We start from the raw sequence: 25,116 nt of genomic DNA, 5'->3' as shown, positions 1-25,116 counted from the left end.
AGAGCTAGCCAATAAGAGGCTGGAACTAATGGGGTCAGGCAGTGTTTAAAAGAATACAGTTTCCGTGTAATTATTTCAGGTATAAAGCTAGCCGTGCAGGCGGCCGGGTGCTGGGGACGCAGCTCCGCTGCTCCTATTTCAACACAGGTTGGTTTCCCAAAGATTCCTGGATCTAGGTTCTTATGTTCTTGGCTTGGCATTCTTCTCTCATTGGACAGAAACCTAGTGAATGTTACCCTAAATGGCATTATCTGATAAATCAACAATTCATGAATAAATTCTGAAAGGATGTTGGCTAAAAGTGTGGAAAAGTTATTAAATAAGCTCCTTCTTTTAAGGTTAGTAGAAGTAGAAATAGTATGAAGTAATAAATAAAAATAGAGTCAGACATATTAAAATTATGAAATCTTGAGAAAGTATAAGTTACATAGAGATATTTATTTTGGGAAAAATATTAGAGAGAAGTAAAGAAGAAAAAAAGAAAGTTTTTTTTATTTCTTTGTTTTAGACAGGGTTTTTGCCTATGTAGCCCTGGCTGACCCAGCACTCCCCCTCCTCCTGCCACCACCTCCAGAAAGCCAGGATCCCAGGCACAAACCATCACATCCTCCTGGGCCACTCTTTTACAAGAGTTTGTCTTGACAAAAGCTGAGCATCAAAACCAATCCAATAGATTCTTTTGCTCAGTGTGGTACTAGATAAGGTTTTGTTGACTCATCTTACTTCTTGTGGTACTAGAGAAATCCAGCAGATGGCACTCACATATCTTTCTAAATATGGAGCTAACTTAAAAACAGAATTGCTTAAACTGTTTTTCAGATCACAAAGACTGAACCAACCCACAGAAGCAAACACATTTTGAAAGTTCCTATTCACAGAGACACAATACTCTAATGCACATTTCTAGCTTGCGACCAGCCTACAATGTTCACTTTCCACTCCAGCAGCTGGTACAAAGCAGGCTTTCATCACCATTGTCTGTCAATCAACAGCTTGATAATGGAAAGCTGCAAGTGACCACTGAGAGACTTACAAACTTTTTCTATGATGGGATGAGGGATCATAATTTCTTCTAGTTCGTTTTATAGACTATTCTACAAAGATAGGTTCCAGAATTAGCAACTACACCCTTTTCAATGAAGTAAAGAGGTCCAGAAATAGCAAGAAATAAGAAGACAGAGAAACCCAACCAAGAAAACCAACAACAAATAAATTAGCATAATTATAGAATCTATTTATATTTGACTCATTAATATATATGGGTGAAATAAAAAACTAATTCAAATAATATCTTAACACACATTCTGAATGTGTGTTAAACTGAATACTCCCTACATGCCAGATGAACACTGTTCTGTATCCTGAGGGAAAAACAGTGTGCAGGACAATGGCCCTCATAAAACTCAGGGTTCAATGATAATTACAGAAAAGAAAAATAAGAAAGATTAATATTGGACACAAAGTATAAAAGTTAAATGAGGGTGCTGTGTTAAAACTTCTGACAGACTACTAAAGGGGCCCTTTATTCTAGCACATGGTTTCTGGGGTTCATGCCTGGCTCCATTACTTTAGTCAAATCTGAGGAAAGGCTGAACATCAGGGCAGAAACAGTGAGAAGAGAGAGAGCAATAAATTTTGAACTTTGAAATCAATTCCCAGGAACTGATTTTCCCCAGGAGGGCCTCATACCCTACAGTCGCTATCTTCCAAGCACTGGGCACATGAGTCTGTAGGAGGCATTTCATGATTAACCATAGCAAATAGATAACAATCTGAGACTGTCTGAACGAAGGTCTCTGAAGGTCTCTGAAGAATAGTAGTTATCTGACATTGACTGACAGAAGCAGATGCCAAACAGGAATGAGGTGGGAGAAGCACTCCATTCACAGAACAGCTCATGAAGGGCACAAAAGGTTCACTGGAGAAGGGGCTGCTTGTTGGTTCCCGGCTACTTAGCCCCGAAATAATCACACAGAAACTGTATTCATGAAATCACTGTTAGGCCCATTAGCTGTAGCTTCTTATTAGCTAATTCCTACATATTAATTTAACCCATTTCTAGTAATCTGTGTATCACCACGAGGCTGTGGCTTACTGGGTAAAATTCCCAGCATCTGTCTCTGGCATCTCCATGGCTTCTCTCTGACTCTGCCCTTCTTTTCCCCAGCATACAACCTAGCTTTCCCCGCCTAGTTCTGTTCTTCCCTGCCATAGGCTCAAAGCAGTTCTTTATTCATTAACCAATAAAAGCAACACATAGACAGAAGGACCTCCCACACCCCAGGTTGGGCCAATTTGGAGAACACAGAGCAAGCCCAAATAGCTGAAAAGGAGTATGCAAGGATGGAGGGACAGGAGGAGAGCCAGGAAAGGCAGCAGAAGCAAGAACAGGCAGAAAGATGAGCAGAAATGTGGAGGTTGTAAATGAGCAAGAATGCTAGAGTAAGCAGCTGATTCCAGTTATTACTTTACATATCATCACCACAGGACAAAACTAAACTACACATGTCCACAGAAAGTCTAGCAAAGACATATGGACTGGTATTGTTTTCCAGAGATTCCTAGGGGGTCAGTTTCCAGGAAGGATTCAAGCCTGTTGTATATGGAGGGACTTTTCTCAAGGACTGTAAGAAGACATTCTCAATTAACTGTATCTCCCATTTGCTGATTGTGACTAATTCCATGATTTCTGTTAATCAGCAGTTGAGTTATTTTTCTTTATTTTTTTCGAGACAAGGTTTCTCTGTAGCTTTTTGGTTCCTGTCCTGGAACTAGCTCTTCTAGACCAGGCTGGCCTCGAACTCACAGAGATCCGCTTGCCTCTGCCTCCCAAGTGCTGGGATTAAAGGCATGTGCCACCACCGCCCGGCTCAGCAGTTGATTTAAATAATTTTCAAATTTCTCTGATAATAGCTGTTGTGTAGATTTTTAATTCCAAGCAAATTTTCAAAAGCAATATTGTCTAAGGTATATTATCAATGACTGGAGTCTGAACAATGAAAGTATAGATAAAGAGACAACCACAGTTCTTTGTGACCTCACACAAATCAGATAACCAATCAAAATCCCAGTCCTATCTGCAAGCCTGCCATACATGCTCGTATCCACATGGCTCCCAACAGTGAGCTCTGACTCCACTGGGTAAAGATGTTCTTATGAATATTATCTCTGTGTTCTACAAGTTCTGGTTGGCACTGGATTTAGAACTTCTGTGACACTGACTCTGTGTGAACCCCCCCCCATGTCACTCACATGGTGTTTCTTATCTAACACCCATAAAAACTGTTCTAACAATGACAATGTAATGATGAATCCAGCCATCACAAAGCTGGACCCAGAAATAGTCATTAGTACTATATTTGCATACATTATATGGAGAGTAAGAGAGTTTTATTTTAACAAGATTTTATTTACCAACTAATTAGAATAGCAATTTATTACAAGTATCAAAATAACAAACTAAGAATTATTAGGGGCATGGAGCTCTTCTGGCTATAAAGAGAAGACAAAAGCATTTCCTCTGGCTCCATGGGCCTCAGAACAGATCCATGTGTCAGTCATTGCTATTAATTTCACATTTCACTTGCTCTTTGTTTTCCTAGACATATGAACTCTGGTGCTGCTGATTTTATAAAGGCTTTTAAAAGATAAATCTGCTATGTATCAGAGGCAGGTGTTTAAATAAGCATTCGATCCCAACAGCTTTGCTCTCAGCACTTTCTGTAGCAGCAGCTGGGAGAGCCCTCTACTATCGAGTAGTCTTTCTGTGTTGTGCTTTCCTTGGACTCCTATCAAAGTAAGAGTGCTCTTGTAACACATGCTACCTGCACAGTTCTTCCTATGTTTAATAAATGTGAGCCTTTACCAAACAACAACAACAACAAAATCTTGCTTCTCCAGTATTTGGAAGTATGGGGGGGGGGGGTTCTTAATACAATTTCTGTCACTAATTGTTAGTCAGTGTTGTGTCAGTATTATTTATTTCAAATCTTAGTGAACTAAATAAGAAAATAAAGCTTAATTCCTAATATTAGATGAAGAAAAAGTGGAACACAACAAAGCCCTTTAACTTTAAGATACAATGTTCAGGAAGAACAGTCACCTAACTATGCATTGGCACCTCAAGTATTTTCAAAGAGAACTCTGCTATATTTTTGCATTAAAAAATAAAATCTTCTGTCTTGAGATAAAAGGGCCACAAACCTCTAAAACTTAATCCCTGCTTCAGGCCAATGACATAAAAATATTTTTCATTTTTAGTTTGCATCCTGAAAAACAATTCTCTTGACAGAAAATGTTCTGAACTGGATTTTGAGAGGCAAATTTAAGTTTTTTTTTTCAAATCACAAGGAGTGAAGAGAAGTAAATAAGACAGAGGAATAAAGAGATGTAAACAAAACAAATAAACAAAAACATCAAAGTCCACCTAAAATAGATCAACTCCAAATGCTGAAAGCCTTTCTAGTATGTGCAGCAACTTCCAACTTCAAATTGATCCTACAACAGTTGAATAAAGAACACCTTATCCTGGTGAATCTTGACTAAAACTGTCTTGTCTATCTCTCATCGTGTCCCTTAACTGCTACTGGCTTCTGGACTGCAAATAAACGATTTATTCATCACAGTGTGACAGAGTTATTTATGATTGATTGGTGCAAAATAGAAAGAGACTTTGTCCTCATCCAAAGCTGACAACAGGGCTTGTCCAGTGTGTGCTGTCTGTCCATCTGCGGCATCCAGGGTGCCCATGTGCTAAGGGACTCAATAGCCTGTTCACAGAGAGCTCCCACTGCACAGCGAGGAAACACCAGCCTGCTGTGTTTCCTGTGTTCTAATGCATTAGAATACAATGACCTTAACCTTCTTCTATGCTTTTAAATCTCATCATGGTTTTACAAGTTCAAGAAAAGATAGGCAGGCAGGCAGGCAAAGGCTCTTTCACAGAAGAAAACATACTGTGGACAAACAAGGTGAAGGTGGCCATGTCTGGCCGTACAGCTCTCAAAGCTTTCCCTTTCTCCGTACCTCGCTCCCTGTCGACAGTAAGGTCAGAGAAGAGAGAAAGGAATCTTCACTAGAACCATGCCCATAGCCTATGATTTTTATTGCTAGTTTTCCTCTAGCCAAATGGCCCCATCAATCAACAGGAGACTCTGAAGCAACCTATACATTCCAAAACAGTCCCCAGTGGAGAGGCAAGACTTAGAAATCGTATTCTGAACTATACATTCCAACACAGCCCCAGTGGAGAGGTGAGATTTAAAAATTGCTTTTTGAAGGACGTAGGGTAGCATTAAAGAAGCACGGTGGTGTGCCAGACCGCGGGTACAGTGTGTGGACTATTTGGGTTAGTGGTACTTTGCTCACAACTAAATGCACAGCCAAGCTAATGAATTGACTTAATGAATACACACTCATGTGCAAACTACCTTCCTCTGCAGCCACTGTCTTACTCCAGAGTAATCAAATTCAGTCCGAGACATATTTATACCCTGACAATTTCAGCTAATTTTCCTTCCAAGAGTTATCTGACCACAAATATGTAGAAGGAGAAGAGATGAACAACTGGAGAACTGAGCTCAGCTTTTAGAGAGCAGCTGCCTGCTGCTGTGGCCTTTGCTTTGCAGACCCTGCTCCTCACACACAGTCCCAGGGCCCTGCAGTGCTCTCCACACAGGGCTCACAGCACCGGCCTCTGATGACACCAACAGTGATTTAATCTTGACTTACGTACTTTATTTCATTTTGAATAATGGAAACACCAAACCCTCAGTCCTCCTGGGTTCAGCTCACATCATTCTTGATTCTATCACTGAACAGCCACCTACACATTCCACACGACAGAAGGACAGTCGTGTCAGGGCAGTGGATGCTGTAGAGGTACCACGGTGTGGAAAGGGTACAAAGAGAGCACTCCCTAGGCCGTTAGTGTTGCACTCTAAAGCCAATCATGAGCAAGAGTGACTGAGAGTGGAAAGGAGTGTCTGCAGGAATTCACACAGCACGTTAATGTTATATAATAGCTACGAGACCTAAGATCTGGGTGCACAAAGAGACCAGAGTAAGGCAGAATCAAGCCAGAACTGATTCCAATCAGTTGTATTTGTATTGTATATAAAATAAACTGCAATTCCCTGGCAGAACTGATGTCATCTGAATAGATGACAAGCACAGGAGTCAGCTCTCTCCTTCCACCACATAGGACTCAGGGAGTGAACTCAGGTCACCTGGCTTGACAGGAAACAGTTTTAACAGTTTTATGCGCTGTGCCATCACACTGGCCCCCAAAGGCAAGTGTTTTAAATTTGCTGCTTTTTCAAAACCAAGAGTATACAACACTTTAAAAAACATAAAAAAACCACTGTGACAAGGTACGACTTTCTTTCAAACTAAGACCTCAGCATTCTTACTTTTCTGAGCGTACGGCATTAAACAAATTCAGCCACAACTATAACGGCACATGGCTCCAACAGTAATACTCACCACTTTCAGACACATCCCGCTCCGCCTAGCCTAGCCCAGCACTGACTGCACAGCTCTGACACACTTTCTAACACTAGAGAAAATATCCTCTCTAGGAGTCAAGGCAGATAACTTGAGAGTACACGATGCTGCTCATTCTGTCCTCCCCAAGTGGAGAACTTGCTCCCAACCAACACTGCCATCAGGAGGAGAAGTGGTAGGCAGCAGTCACTGCCATATGTCTGCAGTGGATTTAAAGCTCAGGAGACACACGGAGGAATGGAAAGCCCCAGATGATCACTGTCGAGAGACACTTTATAATTGAAAAAAAATGGAAAAAAGATTAAAATCCAAGTAAGCACTTTTGCCTGGCAGAACTGTAATGAACAAAACTGAGTCAATAACCTGAACACTTATCTCCCTGTGTGTTCATAGGAGCTGGGGGTAAGCTACAAGAAAAAAGAACACATACTGGTCAGAAAAGACAGATTGGCATGAAGAATCCTGGAATATAGTATCTTCTCCTTTCTCTTCCTTTAGAAAGCACACAAGGACCTCTTAAGTAACAAGATAAAATTTATTCTGTAGATATACATAAACCATCTCTTGATGTCAGCATGTGGACTATTCTGAACCTTTTGTTTACATGGGGATCTGCTACGCAGGTGCCACTCGGGGTTGACTCTAAGATGCCATGGTCAAGTGTAGGGTGGCACATCGACTCCAAGAAGTCACTTGTCCTGAAGACCCTTCTGTGCCAATGTCTGGAAGACAAGCATGCAGTGCATAGTCATAAGAGAAAGTGAATTCTTATGTGCGATGATCAAGCCCAGAGCCTTGCCCATGCTAGGTGAGGGTGCAACAATCCAGCTGCACATCCAGTCCAAACTCATTTCTTAAAGGGAACTCATGAAATTTACTTAAATTTAACACAGCAATAATTCTTAGGATTTCTGACTCAGGTTTTCCAAAGGTCTTATCGAGAATATGAATCAAATTATAATTGTAACAGTTTGCAGAAAATAAATATAATGCAAAGGGCAGTGCATCAAATTAAAATTGTATTTAGCATTCCCTATGCATGTCTGTATTTAGATACATTATAGCAAATACTGTGCTCATTTGTAAGTTAGTTAGACAGTGCTTGCACACAACCTGAAAATGTCTAAAAGGTCTGCGATCACGGGAGTCTATGGTATAAAGCGCAGGGTTAGATGTCGTAAGGGCTAGGCAGATTCCAACACAGCTGTCCTCTAGCAGGACTGTCTCTGTCAAAGGGTGGAGGTCTGAATGTGTTAGCCCTCAGCGAGAAGTTGTTCTGTTCTCTGGCGACAAGCGTATGGAGCTGGCTGTCCAGGAGCTCAGAACACCTCATGGTTTACACCCCAACTTGTCTTTCACTTGCTTGCTCTGGGGTTTGCGGAGGTCAAAGCCCTAGTTCCCGGGAACGCACGTCAGCAAGTCCTGCTTCACGCAGATAAGACAGGGCTGGAGAGCAGGAGAACGGGCAGGGTGGCTTACCGACTCCAGAAACTCTATTTCTGTCCGCAGTGCTTTGCACTTGCTTTCCATCTCATCTTCGCTGTAGAGATCCAGCTCCTGTTTCAGTCTGTTTGAAAGGAGAATCGCTCTCTTAGTTTGATACTACACCTTTACAATAATCTTATTACATACAGAGTGGCAGGTGTGTAGCCTCAGAAATATCACAGAGTATCAGAGTCAGGTTAAAAACAGGAATATTTAGGAAATTTAACCCTCTCGGATTCTATACAAACTATATAAAAATTGTAGAGAAAACATCTCATAAAGAAAGGTAGACAATAAAGCAGAGATGAATCTCAGCAATGTAGAAAGTCAGTGTGGGTTAATAACAAATGCAGAACCAGCTCTCTACCGAGACACTGAATGCACAGAGTCATTTGACTTCTCTGATCCTGACTCAAAACTTAAGTTAAAACATTACTTGTGCCAGATGCTTTTACTTAAAATTAAAGATAACATACAAACTTATATAATTAAATTTATCAGACTGAGAATTAAATATCAGTGTTTATTTTACCAACTGTGTTTTTAAATCTTGGAATAATTTATTAAATAAAAAGGTTACTTTTTGTCTAAATTCAGTGTGGAATGTAGGGAAGAAGTTCTCTTTCATCTCAAGTATAATGGCTAATATTTTTATCCCCTCCCCAACAAAGAGAAACATCACCAAAGCCCTGAGCTGTGAGAGGTAGGACTCCAGAGCCTGACCATGGCTGGCTCTGTGTGAAGCAGCCCTGAGGGCAAACACTACAAGCAAGGATGTTCTCATAAAGCTAAGCAACTCGGCAGCAAGAGGACACCCTCAAAGAGAAGGGACTTAGATCAGAGCCACAGAAACTCTCTTTGAGGGGTGCCTTAACATATTTAGACCCATTGACCTTTGCCAGATGGAGATTACATAACAAGCTTGCAGTAGAAAAAAAAATCACCAAGCATACTAGTAAGATAATCCAGTATAAGTCACCAGAGACAAGAAGCCAATTATACCCTCAACCTTGAAAGAACTACACATTTACAAGGAAAACACACACAAAATAAGCATAAAAAAACCTCTGACTCTAACAAGCTATTTATAAAAGCTATCCAGTGTGTAATAAAGATATGGAATAGTGCCAACCGTGTCAAAGAGTAGGGAACACACCAAGGAAAACACAAGGGGCAGCCAGGAAAGAAGGCTATAGGCCATGGCACACAGGAGAGCAGAGGCAGGCAGAGCTCAGTGTGCCAGGCCACCAGAGCTACACAGTAAGTAAGATCAATAAGGAGAGGGAAAGAGAGGAGGAGAGGAGATGGGGGAAAGAAACTGGAACTTCAGTACCCTAGTACAGAACAGTTCATTCCGTGTGTGTGTGTGTGTGTGTGTGTGTGTGTGTGTGTGTGTGTGTGTGATTTAAACCCATATCTTTATACTTAAGGTTTTTTTAGGTTTGGGGTAGGAAACATATATATCCATATTACTCTTTAATATGAAAATCTCTTATTTTTTAGCTCACATGTTACCACTATTTACATTGAATGTGGTTGCTTATATGGTGGGATTCAAAATGCAGATTTTTTTCTGTAGGTTCATCATTCCTTCCCCTTCCTTTTAGTCTATAATGGAGTTGCTTATTATCTCCTATATAGACATTTTCTTATTAGACCTACTTTAAAAATTAATATAGCTTACACTTATAACATATATTCAACACTGTACAATACATACAACTATACTTACAGGGAAAAATGTTACAGCAATATATTTTCAATTTTCCCCTCAAATTTTTATTCTATTATCATCACAATTTCCCATTTATTATAAATCTAAAATATAGTGCTAATATTTTTCTTTGCTATTTATCTTGTGAAGTGACTTACAACAACAGGGAGCTTTTGTATTTACCTTTGCCCAACTGTTTCTGGAGTAACTCTATTTCCCATTTGGAATCACACCCTTCCTCCTAAAATATGTGTATCATCTTGGTTTTCAGTGTGGTTTTCAATAGCAAGGGTCCAATCAGCTCATGTTCACCTAAAACTATACTTATACTTTAAGTGTGAGATGTCGTTACTGACTTCTGGTTACATCATTTCAGATAAGAAGTTTCATTCCTTTCTTCTCTCCTTTTAGCTAATGCGCCTTTTTGTCTTTCCTTCCTCTGCTTTCCTACATGTTTTCTCTTTATCTCTGTGTCTCAGAGATTTAAGTATCTGTAGAGAAATTGTATTTTTTGGTGTTGTCTGAGCTTTTTGTATTATGTTTTTAAAGTATTTTGGGTTTTTTTTTTTGGAAAATGTTCTGCTATGACTTTCACATATGCAAATCTATAGGTGGATCTCACGTATGCCAGGTTTAATTGTTAAAATGGACTCCAAAGGCTGTGTGGTGTATCATCCTGTTTACACAATGTGTGGGAAACAATAACTGGTGTCATTCAGAGGGTCATCAGTTTGACCAAAGAAATTTTCTTAAAAAACAGGAGCCCCCTCCCACCTTTTCTTTCATCAGGGCTTCCTTGGAGCACGACCCAGATCCAGGACCCACCAGAGTCCAGGCCCTTCCAAGAACTCCTTCCGAGTTTCTTAGCAAATGCCTGTTCTCTCAAGCCGGGGCTCTAAACCCTCAATGTGGCAATCCAAGTCCTGAAAATTCTTATGATTTCTCAGCTCTGTTATGCACACTAAGAGTTGAAACCCTGCTGATAGGCATCCAGGTGCTGAGCCTTTCTGAGCTCTTTGGATCCCAGTTTTCACCAGGAAGTCCTCAAGATTTCAAGGCAGATCAGAATTCCCTAGTGGCTGTCTGAATTCCCAATTAACCAAAGGGCTGTGCGATGTCTCATTTTGCCCTGAACGGGGGTGCTTAGATTTTGCCAAATCCTCCATATTCCCAGATTAGGATCCCAAATAAATAGACTTTATTATCATCAATAATGATGAAGATGACTTTTTCTCAAATAGGAAGTCATAAAAATGTTAATAATGAGTTAAACCCACTAAATGTGAACACAATAAAAACAAACATGTTTTATCCCTCTTAGTATGATGCAGATTGATCTTTAGGTACATTTAAAAAAACATATAAAAAATTCAAAAACCTCTTAAATTTAGAAAAACAAAGCCAACTGATAAATCCTCCTGCTAACCTCTGACAACTAAACAGTGCAGCACTGCTCACCAGTGGAGCAGGGGACACAGACAGGCAGGAACTAAAAGCAAACGGACAGCTAGTGTGTGATGAAGGCAGCACCTCAGTTCCCTGGGGGAAGAAGATGGCTTTTCGATAAATCATGTTGTTACAATGGGACAACAACCTGCAAATGGATGCAAAACTAAATGGATCTCAAAGGCAAAACTGGATCTATATTTTACAGCATAGCACTCTAGATAGATCAAATATTTATATGTTAAAAGGCATACAAGACAAGGCAAAAGCACAGGTAAACTGCTGCATCTGATAGGTGTGGGTAGAGCTTTAACTACAGTTCAAATACAAATGTGATTTAATTTAAAAGAAAAAAATTACACTGTGTTAAAAAGTTTTCTATAGACCACATGTATAAAAACTAACAAGAAATTATAATCTGGAAGTATCTACTATGGACATCACAAATAAAGGCCAGAAAAAGACATTTTCCAAAGAAGGTAACACTCAGCACTCAACAGGAATGGGGTGAGCTAAAGAGGCAGTTCATAGAATGACACACGGATGGTTCTCAGAGGTATAGAGTTCTGGTGACAGAACTTGCATATGTTTGACTCAAGGACCCTGGCCCTCTTCTATTGGATGGAGCTTCACTACTTGACTGCAAATACTTTTCGGGAGGCAAAGAAGAAATAAATGTGCTTAACTGTTAGCTGAGATAGATTCAAAACATTGCAACCTCAATTGAGGAGAATGAAACACAACTAATTTGTCTATTTCCTTGAGCCCTGCCTTTTTACACTAGTAATATAAAGTACAAGACAACATAAACACAAACATGATATGTAAATCAAACTATTAAAAAACAATCTTTCTGTCCATTCATATGGAATTGGTTAAAGAAACCATAACATATTCATTACAACTATTATTCAACCATAAGAATGAAGACCATTTCTTTCAACAAATGAGTTGATTCTAGCATGCACTATTAAATAATAAGCAGTACAATGCAAAAGATTACATAAACTGTGTTGCATTTATCTATTTAATTCTTCAAAAGAAACACAGAAGGATAAGCAAGAAGCTAATGAAAATGGTTAAGCGCTTCCGTGAGCAAGTATCTAAGAAATGGATGGGAAGATGAGAATGAAGGAGAGACCCCTCTACCTGTCTCTCTTCACACTAACTTTCCAGTCATCCTGATGCTTTCAATCCATCTGGTAAAGTTCAACCAACACAGCTAAGGGGGTGAGCCGTTAGTGCTTGACATAAAATAACACTTGAATTAGAGGCTGGAGATGTGATTTGGTAGTAGAACACTTGCTTGGTACAAGCAGGACCCTTGTTTCTATCCTAAGCAATCCTGGAAACATAAGCAAGACCCAAAACAGACTAATAAAGCAAAGAAACTAATTCAAGACATGACAAGGAGTTCAGTAGAGACAAAGATTCTGAAGAAAAAATATGGAAGGGAAAACCTCACTTAATCAAACAAAAAATTCAAATGTGTATACCTTTAATCCCATCACTTGAGAGCAGAGGCAGGTGGATTCCAGGCATTTGAGGTCAGTCTACTCTTCATATGAGTTCCAGGCCAGCCAGACCTACATGCGGAGTGCAGGCTGTTCTCACGGCAGATGATCCTGGGCTGTACAAGGAGGCTAGCTGAGCATGAGCCTTGAGGAAGCCAGCACACAGTGCTCCTCCATGGTTTCTGTTTCAAGTTCTTGCCCTGACTTCTATCAGTGATAAAATGGGACCCAGAAGTGTAAGCCAGATAAGTCTGTTCCTCCCTAAGCCACTTTTGGTCAGTGTTTATTACAGCAGCAGAGATGAAAACAGGACAGTGTATTTCTGTTAATTCCCACATTATTTTCTGAAACTGGGCACCTTGTGGCATTAGTCTGCGCAACGCTAGGATTATAGGTGTGCGCCACCATGACCAGCAACTAATGGCCGAGTCATCTCCCAGCTCCCTGGGCTTTCTTTTCTACTTTCTATGAATTTTTTTGTAGTTTAATTTTCTAAATATATTTCCCTGTATTAATTTATATGGGCACGATCCTAAAGCTATTTTACCTTTAATGCTAAAGGAGAAATTCTTCTTTCATATATAATGCTGTAGGAACTCCTTTAACACAGCAGCCCACTTGGCACGGCCTCTCATACTAGTAATGCTGACATAAGGCACGCACTTGCTCTCTCTTCTGGCTTCTTGATTCAGTTCCTGTTCCCCATTAGTGCAGAGGACTGTGATCTGTGAGTCTACCCCTAAATAAATAACCCTTTATTATACTCAATTCTGAGCTAATGTAGGCATGTTTTACTGTCCATCTTCATCTGGTGCCCAATGTGAATCCCAACTCCATGTCTACCAGGTGGACCAGCTTAAAAGGCTCAAAAGGTCCACAAACCAGCAAGTCACCCACTCCTGCCTAGCTGGCTTGATTTTACCTACTAAGTGTGTTTATTTATTTATTTATTTAGCAAAAACTCCACCACAGTGGAGCTAAGCAGAGCGAATTAGAAATTTCTTAAGTTCACACATGCTTCCTCCTGCCTCTCACTCCACAACTTTCCCTGCTGTACAGAGACTTGAATGGTGCTTGCACAGCTCCAGGTTTGTATTCCTGCTTGGAAGCTCTGGATCTAAAAGAACTGTCCATGTACAGAATTGATTTAATTGCTCTTAAGCAAAAAGCAAAGCATATTTGTCAGTATTTAACCAGGCACCAACATGTTGAACCAAAAGAGAGCCAGGCTGTTCCTGATGCTGCCATTGAGTCCACCACAACAACACCTGCTGGTCAATAAAGATTATTACACCTACAACAATTTACCAAAATCTCATAAAAAGGTAACTATTTGATTAATAAACAAATCAATAAACTTGAAAGTTATATAACTGAATACAATATTACCATACAGGAATTTAATAACCTTTTTGCTTTTACTATGGATGGTATTCTTGCAAGGCTTATATGGTTTTTCTGATACATCCAGCTGATTGGCTATTGGGAATTAGCTTTCGTTTCCATATCATATCCTTAAAAATGGTTTGATAAGAGAGCCAAGAATGAGGCACTTTTTGAAATGATACAGTCTTTATAGACTAACAGTGAACAGCTAGCTGGCAGGATTAATACCACCAAAAATCAAAAGTTAGATGAAAAAATTAACACTATTAAAATGATAACATTAATTTTGTTGTAAGTAGGTAAAGGGCTGCATCCTGCCTGCCAGGCTAGCTTACACCCGAAATAACCACTCAGACATTGTATTAATTAAATTACTGCCTGGGCATTATCTCTAGCCTATTATTGGCTAACTCTCACATCTTAATTTAACCCATTTCTTATAATCTGTATAACACCACAAGGTCGTGGCTTACCAGGAAAGATTCTAACCAGCATCAGTCTCAGGCAGGAGCTTCATGGCATCGTGACTCTGCCCTTCTTCCTCCCAGCATTCAGTTCTATCTCCCTGCCTACCTAAGTGCTTCCCTATCAAAAGGCTAAGGCAGTTTCTTTATTCAACCAATGAAAGCAACACACAAACAGAAGGAACTCCTACACCATAATTTTTCCAGACAAAATTCAATCCACGTCAAAGGGTACTGAGAAATTATCTAAATAAACTCAGACTGTTGAATTTGACAAGCAAAATCTGTTTAAAAGATCTGATGGGTTGGAGTATCTCTCCAGGAAGGCAATCTGCATGCTGTCCAAATAATGTCCAAGGAAGAGATGTTATATTTAAAGAAAAAACTTCATACCATGGAGTCACATGTGCAGAATGAGGATCAGAGGCTAGGTGCATCAATGAGATCACTAGAAATATCTGCAGGCCATGAAATTCAGGCTTTAAAAAAGAACAATATGGTCTACAGAGCTAGTTCCAGGACAGGCTCCAAAGCCACAGAGAAACCCTGTCTCGAAAAACTAAAAACTAAAAAGAAAAAAAAAAAGAACAATAGTAAAAAGACTTGCAACAATTGAAGAAGTAAATAAAGTTTTGCCATAATGGGGATTACAAATTGTTCTTGAAAAAATACAGAAAGGAGATTCAGTCAATTACTTAGGTTATAAAATAGGTTTACAGAAAATTAGAACACAAAAGACACAAATTAGGAGAGACTGATTGTGGATTCTTAATGACTTTCAAAGATGGTTAGGAGACATTTACAGTCTATGACTGACTGCTGAGGTAATTAATAGTTCATTTAAACAAAACCTTAGATGATGACAAAGACTAAAATAGTCCCAGAGAATTAACAGCTAAAGCAGAAAAGGAATTGACAGTTGTTGAAGAGAAATTACAGGACATTCATGTTGCTAGGACGGATCTGAATCTTAATTGCATTCCAGTCATATTGCCTTCCAGAATTTCTCCTACAGGAATTTTAATGCAGAGAGAAGATATTATCTTAGAATGGATCTTTTTACCAAATAAACCAAGTAAAAAATTAAAAACGTATGTGGAAAAGGTCTCTAAATTATTTATAAAAGGAAAATTGAGACTTCATCAACTATCAGGGGTAGACCCAGCATAGATTACTGATGAAACTTTAAAAATTATTGGAAGACAATGAACCCTGGAAAAGATTTTGTGCTATTTTTTAGGAGAAATTAACAGCAATTATCCCAAAAGTGACAGAATTAAACTTATAAAGAGAACTACTTGAATCCTTCCCCGCACTGTAAATGACACACCAATAACTGGAGACTGTACCTTTTATATTGATTGAAATATATCAGGAAAGACAGGTTACAAATTAGAAGATTTAAGTAAGGTGAAACAAAGCCCTTATAATTATGTCCAAGGTAGAATTATATGCTATTCTCATGGTAAAAAGGGATTTTAAAAAACCTCTCAATATAGTTACTGATTTGCAATATGCAGAAAGAGTTGTCTTGCATATTGAAACAGCTGAATTTATACCATATGATACAGAATTGACTTCATTACTCATATAGGTTGAACATATAATCAGGAATAGGCTTTGTTCCATACACATAACACACATCTGATCCCATACTGGTTTGCCAGATCCTCTAGCACAATGTAATGCCGAAATTGATCAATTACTGATTGAAAATCTGCCAAAGACCTCAGAATTTCATTAAAAAAATCATGTCAATACCAAAGGTTCAAAGAAAAAGTTTCCTATTAGATGGCAACAATCTACGGAGATTATAAAGTGATGTCTTACTTGCTCTTTCTATAATCAAACACCACTATTGCAGGAAGTAATCCAAAGTGTACTCAAAGGAATGAAATCTGGCAGATGGATGTGTTCTACTTTGAAGATTTTGTTAAATTAATATGTGTGCACCACACCATTTACACTTATTCAGGTTTTCAATAGGCAAATGCTTTGAGCTCAGAAAATGCTAATTCAGTAATCATGCATTTATTAGAAGTTATGGCCATAATCGGTATACTTGCACAAATAGACAGTTAATGGTCCAGCATATGTCTCTAAGAAAATGAAATAGTTTTTTGCTTATTATAATATAAAGCATATTACAGGTATATCACACAATCCTACAGGTTAGGCAGTTATATAAAGATCAAATCGAACTGTAAAAGATATGTTAAACAAACACAAAGAGATGGAAAATATCCCCAGAACTACATTGCCTACTGCTTTATTAAACCAGAATTTTCTTATCGCTATTGAGAAAGGAACAACAGCAGCAGAAAGACATTGGATAATAGAAAAACCTTCTGAACTAAATCAGACAGTTTATTTCAAGGATGTGTTGACTTCACAATGGAAATCAGGAGATGTGCTACATTGGGGAAGGGGTTTACCTCTTGTTTCCACAGGAGAAGAAAAGTTATGGATACCATCAAAATTAATAAAGATTTGGTATGAAAAAGAGAAACATCTTGAGAAAGGAAAATGACTGCTCATCCACAAAGGTGACAACCATACAGGTGGCAGGGAAACCTCACAAGAGTTGCAGCAGTACTCTGTTCTTGTCTTTGTAGGAAAATACTTATCTTCAAAAAGTTAAGAGACCCTGGACATCTAGATGCCTAAAGAGGAAAAGATAACCATCCAGATAGGATCACCAAGCAAAAAGAATTATGACTTCTGAGGATAAGAATCACTATATATATACACACACACACACACACACACACACACATACATATGTGGGGGGGTGCACACATGCATGCACGTGTATGCTACCCAGTAGAGTAATAGTCTGGTGTAGGAGGTACTTCTGTATGTGTGTATCTTTTATTGGTTAATGAATAAAGAACTGCTTGAGTCTGTGGCAGGGAAGAACAGGACTATGCGGGGGAAAGGTAGGCTGTATGCTGGGAGAAAGAAAGGTGGAGTCAGAGAGACGCCATGGAGCCAACAGAGTCAGATATGCCAAATTGTTGCTGGTAAGCCACTGCCATGTGGCAATATTACAAATTAATAGAAATGGGTTAAATTAAGAAATAAGAGTTAGCCAATAAAAACCTAGAGATAAAAGTCCAAGAAGTGTTTTAATTAATATAGTTTCTGTGTGGTTATTTTGGTTCTGGGTAGCCAGGATGAACAAGCGGCCCGTCCTCCTATAATAGTCATGACTCACTTAAAAATCAAAGCTGGCTTTGGAGTTGGACAATGGCTCTGTCCTTCTCTAAATCCAAGCATGTTGTTATAAGAAAAATTCAGTGTTTCTGTCTCATGTCAGGAATCATTTGGTATAGGATAGAAAGAAGAATTTAGAAAAAAGTTTACTTTTCTTCATATCTATTTTTTCTCTACTATATCTTTCATTGAATATATGTCTGTAGGCCCATATTTCTACATGGTATGACCTAAAAACGCTTGGGAAGTTATTCTAGATAAAAAAAATAAAGTTAAGCATGGCTTCTTAATAACATTTTTTTTCAGATGGGCTCTGCTTGTTAGAAGCAAGTGCTCTCATTTCAGAGGGGCTTCCTGATTCAGCTTTAGCTGCAAAACTTTGCAGCTCTTTTAAGAGGTCCTGTCACAAAACACTTAAATGGTGTTAATAAAAAGCTGATTGCATGGTTTTTGGTGGAATTGTGGCAATAAACATGGTCATGGCCTCCACCATGAGGCTGAAATTTCCAAAAGCTAAAAAATGGGCTGGATCCAGCTGTCAAGGCCACAGCTTTAATCCTAGCCACATCGCTAAACAAATTAAAAACTCACCTGGTGAAAAAAAGAGATATATACAATAAAGATAGATTCAGATAAAAAAAACTCTAAATGGTTTATGGTGTATTTAAAAATATGTGTAGGCTTGAGAAAAATGGATAAAGTCCTTAAAATAAAAAGAGAATAGTTTGGTATGGTGGCACACACCTTTAATTCCAACACTTGGGCCGGGCGATGGTGGCGCACGCCTTTAATCCCAGCACTCGGGAGGCAGAGGCAGGCGGATCTCTGTGAGTTTGAGACCAGCCTGGTCTACAGAGCTAGTTCCAGGACAGGCTCCAAAGCCACAGAGAAACCCTGTCTCGAAAAAACCAAAAAAAAAAAAATTCCAACACTTGGGAGGCATAGGCAGGTGGATCTCTGTCAGTTCAAGGACAGCCTGGTCTACATAGTGAGTTTCAAGACAAAGATACACAGAGAAATCCTGTCTCAAAAGGTCAAAAATTAAAAATAAAAAGAAATAACAGTTTAAATTAAGCCATGTAAAATGGAAAACACAGAGAATCTGGATACTGTATGTTATGCTCTCTTTGAATTGTTTGAATGCTGAGGAAGGAACAACAGCTGCTAAGAGATATTTGTTTATAAATGCTGCTCAATTAATCTAAGGTAGGTATTTTGAAAATACCTTGACTTCAAACTTGAAATCAAAAGATTTGTTACGTTGGAGAAGAGGTTTTGCTTTTGTTTCCACAGGAAATGAGAGGCTGTGGATTCATTCTGGGGTAAGAAAAATTCAGGTTTGATCAAGGAAGACCATCTGAGAAATCTCCATTAGGAGCAAATGGCCCAGATGTCTGAGTTCTACATCTAGAACAGATTCAAGACTGCTGCCTGAGATGATCAAGCCTCACAGAATTTTCCAGTCAGGACTTGATCATAATTCTAAATTTTCTTTAGGTCCCCATAAGATTATCAGTGCCCCCGATCAGCAGGAAGTAGCCTGGAAAACTCACTGACATTCCTGTTCCTCATTCTTGCAGAGGACTGTGATCTGTGAGTCTACCTCTAAATAAATAACCCTTTATTATACTCAATTCTGAGCTAGTGTGGGATCATTTTTGAGCATCCATCTTAAACAGAATTTATTTATGAAAAGTGAATGTATGAAAGAGGTATGGACAGTTGTTCCTGTTTCCCATAGTCCAGGTTTTGTCATCCCCTCAGGCCTGTGGAAGCCCTGAGAGAAGGAGCTGAGTAAGGATAAGGCAGGCTGGTGTGGCTGGCTTCCACATTGTCCTTCCCATGTTTTATGAAGAGCATCTCACTATATAGCTTTTGCTGGCCTGAAACTCACTATGTAGACCGAGTAGGCCTTGAACTTAAAGACCTTTTTGACTCTGCCACCTGAGCACAGGGGTTAAAGGTAACAATTAGTATATAAACACAAACATATCATTTCAATGTTACATATTATTTGTAAATACAATTTTTTAACTTCAGAGGTAAATTTATTAACAATATAATTTTGAAATTAATTGAGTCTAATACCAAACTTCCTCTATATTTATGTACAATCTTTAGTAACTGCAGTATGTTCCAAGACTTCACAAAACAGGATCTCTCCCAGCTTGAGGCTACATAATCAATGCTGGAGACACTTCTGTGAGTGAATAAATAATGAAGTTCTACCAGAAAAGCTGCAGAGTTAACAGAAGTCTTCAACAAAAAGAAAGTTACATATGATCTTGAAATTAAATGAGAATTTTCATCTACTAGAAATGTTTTTAAAAGAGAAAGACAATGTGGATTGGCTTCAGATACAATTATTTGACTCTAATTTTGCAGAAATTTCTGAGAAAAGACCTCTTTATGCTTGCCAACTTTGCATTGATTCCTGTAACAAGGGACAAGTGAATGTGCGATATTCTGTAAATGAAGACTGTTAGGGTTACTACTGCTATCATGCAACACCATGACCTAAAAAGCAACTTGGAGAGAAAAGGGTTCCATGTAACAGTTCAGTATCAAAAGCAGTGAGGGCAGGAACTTGAGGACAAGAACCTGGAGGCGGATCCAATGCACAGGCCATGGGCAGGTGCTGCTTACTGGCTTGTTCTTCATGCCTCACTCAGCCTGCTTTCTTATGGAACCCAGGACCACCAACTCAGGGAAGACAGCACCCAGACAGGGCTGCACCTTCCCACATCAATCATTAATTAAGAAAATGTTCTACAGGTTTGCGTACAGCCTGATCTTATGGAGGCATTTTCTCAATCAGGGTTCCCTCCTCTCAGATGACTACAGCCTGTGTCAAGATGACATAAAATTAATCAGTACAGCAAGGTAACATTTCCCATTACTCTGTTACTTATTCTAAATAATGTCAGGAATATTCCTGCAAGCAGTTAAGAACATATTTATAAAAATATACATAGTCATGGTTGTTTAAAAACAGTGTCATTTAAATCATGAAGCTCATCAATTCAAACTAGTGTGGAGAACGTCTATAACACCTACTCGAACAATGAAACAAACTATCAAACAGTAAATGTGTCACCAGGACTTGACTTTTCTAAATCCATGTGAACCCACATGCATCCAAATGGTTACCCACACGGACACAGAAAGAATGCATATAACCCAAGTAGGATGTTCACAAAACTTTAAAAAATTGTCATGCTTCATGCAACAGAGTGATCTTTTACATTACTATACGTTTAAATGTTTTTCTTCAAATAAAATATACTTCCATGTTTTAAGTATGCATACATACTTGTGGTAAAATATATATGTATATAAATGCATATTTATCAGTACATCTGCTACACAGTTTGAGAGTATTTCAACCCCATAGTGTGTTTGTGTATCTTATAAATCTAGGACCATCACTGTGCCTTCTCTGAGCAGCTGAACTGGGAGACCATGGAAGGGGCTTCTGAATGGCTTTACTACCACCTAGAAACGTGCTCAGAGTTTCTCAGTAGCAGAAACAGATTAATTTTGTGCATTTTTCATTGCAAAAGCTCTTCACAAACCTGCATTATCTTTTAAGTATTCAAGGATGAATAAGATAATGTTGACTTTTAGATTTCTCCCAACGCAAGCTTCATGTTGTACCAAACATATACAAATACTGGTTATGCAAGATGTAAAATCACTTAGAAAATAAGATTTTTGTTTTTTTTTTTTAATGCCAAAACACTTAACGTGGCCTGTTTTGTTATTTGTGCTACTTAGAGTGAAGAAGAAAAACCAAAACACTGCCACAGGGGTACATACAAATAATTCCAGCACTTGGGAGGTGGGGGCAAGAAAATAATGAGTTTTGCAGTCAACTTTGGGTATATAATGACACAAGTGTTGTCACATTTTTGCAGTGAAAATTCAGTGATATTTAGGCTCCATCACTGGGACCAGTGTGTGTCAGGCCCCACATACCCGGTCTGAACTACAAAGAAACACAAGGAGTTCCTAGACTGCTGAAACAGAACACATTACTACAGCACATGAATATAACAAAAGTCTAAGACTGAGGACAAAAGAAAGTGCTTTTGTTATGGAGGAAAACTTTCATAATTCATTAATTCATTCACTCCCCTCTATTGAACACTAGCATCTACCACAGTATTAAACTGTAAGTAACACTAGTGCCCAGAGTAAACAAGATCTTTCTTAATTGGCACACAGTTTAAATGGACATTGACAAAATAATGTATGTAATTATAAGACAGAATGTACTCTAAAGGAAAACTGAAGGACATTACTGGAAAAAATAACAGTTGACATGATTTAGAAACAGGAAGGAAGATTATCTAAAAACATATTTCAAGTGATACCTAGGAAGGGCCACGTCTCACCAAGGACAGGTAAGCAGCCTGAAAACTTGCAGAGGTGAGACAAAGAGGGGGTTACAAAGGTCTTTAGGTGGATGAGAGCTTGGCAGCTTTGAGTAGCAGAGAAAGAAGGGGCCATATTGAGGTCATTTAGGCCACAAGGAAAATTTCAGAAATAAACACTTCATAAAGTTAAATAACTTATTGTAGAATATTAGAACTATTCTATTTACTATTGGTTATTACTTACTATACCTAATTTATGGATTAAAAACTTACAGGAATGTATGTCTCTAAAACCACAGTATATACCAGGTTTAGTCATGATTTAGAAAGTAAGATTGAATTCCCTGTTATGTACTGTATATTGTGAACTGACATGTAGCATGTACTGGCCAAAGGAGGGTTTGCCTATCAGCAAATTTCAGGATACACATTGATGCAAATAATGTCTTTATCCAGGGCTTTAAAAGCACAGTCCCAGCTTTATAGTGAAATCTATTTAACTTAAAAAATACTGTTAGCTGGGCAGTGGTAGTGCATGCCTTTAATCCCAGCACTCGGGAAGCAAAGCAAACTCGGGCTGACCTCTGAGTTTGAGGTTAGTCTGGTCTATAGAGTGAGTTCAAAAACTACAGAGAAACCCTGCCTCAAAAAACAAAACATTTAAATTTTATGTATAAACATAATAACATATGCTTACCTCAAGCATTCAGCATCATGTTGAGGCTTTTCTTTGACTTTTAATTTTTCTGCCTCTAGGTATTTGGTGGTATAAATGACTTCAGTCTCTTCATCTTTAAGAACTAAACAATTAAGAAAATTTCTATAATCATTTAAGAATTGAACAAAAAGTTATCTTTAGTCATTCATGAAAAACTTTATTTTTTGTGTTGTATGTATATCAAATACATATAAAAATAATTTTATTTTCTAATTTGACATAGCAATTTAGATCATGACCATCAGCACTCCCCAGGCCTGGTGGTGCAGGTCTGTGCTTGCAGCTATTCAAGAGGCTGAGGCAGGAGAGCTGCAAGTTAGACAAGGTGGCACTGAAGGTTACAGCTCAGGGGTAGAGTGCATGTGTGGCTGGTGTCAGGCCTACACTCCATCCCCATAACTCAGACAAATTACAGCTGTAACACTAATTCAGTTGTGTGTTTTATACACTACATCTGTAGGACTGCAGAAGCACCAACCACCAGGACAAGGAGTCTTTAAATACCAACCCATCACATTCCTATGCATAACACTGTATTTGATAACAGGATAAATGGACTCATGCAGCTTATACCTTTAAGTTTTTTCTGGACAGTAAATAATTCTTGTAACAGTCGACGCTTTTGTATTTGAAGTTCCTGTAACTGGCCACTGTTCCATTCCATTGACTTCATTTCTATAAACAAATTATCATCAAAAAGTTACCCAGGAAAAATTTAATCAAAGAGGCTAACAATCTATACACTGAAAACCATCACTGATGAGAGACAATAAAGGCAGGACTAAACAGAAACAGCCCTATTCATCAATCAGAATCAATACTTTTAAACTACCCAAATTCCCCTGGGCAATATACATGTGCTATGCCATCCCAACAAAATCTCTAACAGCATTATTCCCTGAAATAGAAAATACAAAACTGAAAAATAAGAAACAAGTGGAAGAAGCATTCAGGCTTTGGTGTAATGAAATATGGCATCAATGATTAACCTTTTGCTCTTCAATAGAATTCTAGGTAGCATATGGTCAATTTAAAGTCCCAACTGGATTCTCTTGATCACCTAAGGAACTGTAGTAAACTAACCAGCATATATTAATCACCAGTATGATAGGTTAGTTAGGCTAACAAAAGAGGATACAGAAATATTCCATTACCATCAAATAAAAGAAAAACTTCACAACTTCCCAAAATAATAAGAAAGCCCACTTTGTAATTGAAACTGATCCAGGATCATCTCCACACAGTGCCAGGACACGACTGCAGTCCCCCAGTGCCACTCAAGTTTCCTCCACCTAAAGGCCATACCTCCCAACTTTAATTTTCCCAAACGACACTAATTGTCCTTAAGACATGTCTCCTAATATTTTAAGTATTTTACTCTTCTGCCATAGATTTTGGACTCCAATCCCATATGCTGTAGGTCTCTGAGCTTTTTAAAGTCTTCTTTCCCCTCTACGTATCTGCACTCTCTGGTTGGCTGTTTGTGGCTGAAATAATAAAAACCCAGAGACAGATATTGGGGTGCATCCTGAAGATCAGAAAAAGCACTAGTCAGTCACTAGAGAGCTTTTGCCTTTTTGAAATCTTCAGACTGGAAGAGAGCGAGTTCCTGTCTCATCTCGCCTTATATTCCTCTCTAGTGCTGGGATGAAAGGCATGCATCACCGCCCAGCCTCTATGGCTAACTAGTGTGACTGCTGGGATTAAAGGTGTGTGCCACCACTACCTGGTCTGTATGACCGATTAATTAGTGTGGCTATTTTGTCTTTAATATTCAGGCAAGCTGTATTAAAATACAAATGAAATATCACTACAGCTGTTAATACCTTTAGGGAATTTTCAGATACTGTATTTTTAATCCCCTAGTGTTCTTGTTTCCATAAAACATCTTTATTTAACTATAACTCAACTACAGTATAATTAACCCTCTAAGGCACTCAATTCAGTAGGTTTATCATACAGGCTCCACATCTGTTACCATCATATTAGACCACTCCACTTCTGTTAGCATACACTGCCTAGTTTCCCCAGATCCTCTTTCTCCTAGGCAATAACTGTTGCACTTTCTGTTTGTACAGATTTGCCTATCTGTACAAATAAAGAAGAATCACAATATGCATAATTCTGTGTCTGGGTTATTTCACACAAAGCAATAATTTTAAGGTATATGTTGCACCATGTACCTGTGTGTTGTAGAATATTTGCATGCTGTGTGAAAATGTGTTTCTGTGATAGGTGTAATTGTAGTAATAGGTGCGGCAGGGCTGAGTCCCCAGCACCCCGGCCGCCT

The 25,116-nt window shown here is 38.6% G+C and overlaps 1 protein-coding gene across 1 annotated transcript in view; it reads right to left on the bottom strand.

The window, feature by feature from the left end:
* Window positions 1-7,049: 7,049 nt before the first annotated feature.
* The window catches only part of Ccdc172 (coiled-coil domain containing 172), a 63,137-nt gene continuing 45,070 nt past the window's right edge, over window positions 7,050-25,116 (bottom strand). Inside the window, exons 5-8 of the mRNA XM_013348139.1 lie at window positions 23,400-23,501; window positions 22,806-22,908; window positions 7,984-8,071; window positions 7,050-7,226 (exon numbers count right to left, since the gene is read on the bottom strand). Coding sequence (XP_013203593.1) covers window positions 7,194-7,226; window positions 7,984-8,071; window positions 22,806-22,908; window positions 23,400-23,501 — 326 coding nt within the window. The 3' untranslated portion in view covers window positions 7,050-7,193. The remainder of the gene's footprint in view (window positions 7,227-7,983; window positions 8,072-22,805; window positions 22,909-23,399; window positions 23,502-25,116) is intronic.

Source organism: Microtus ochrogaster, chromosome 8 (assembly GCF_000317375.1).
Source record: "Microtus ochrogaster isolate Prairie Vole_2 chromosome 8, MicOch1.0, whole genome shotgun sequence".
In the NCBI taxonomy this organism is placed as follows: Eukaryota; Metazoa; Chordata; class Mammalia; order Rodentia; family Cricetidae; genus Microtus; species Microtus ochrogaster.
This window is presented reverse-complemented; position numbering and strand designations above follow the sequence as displayed.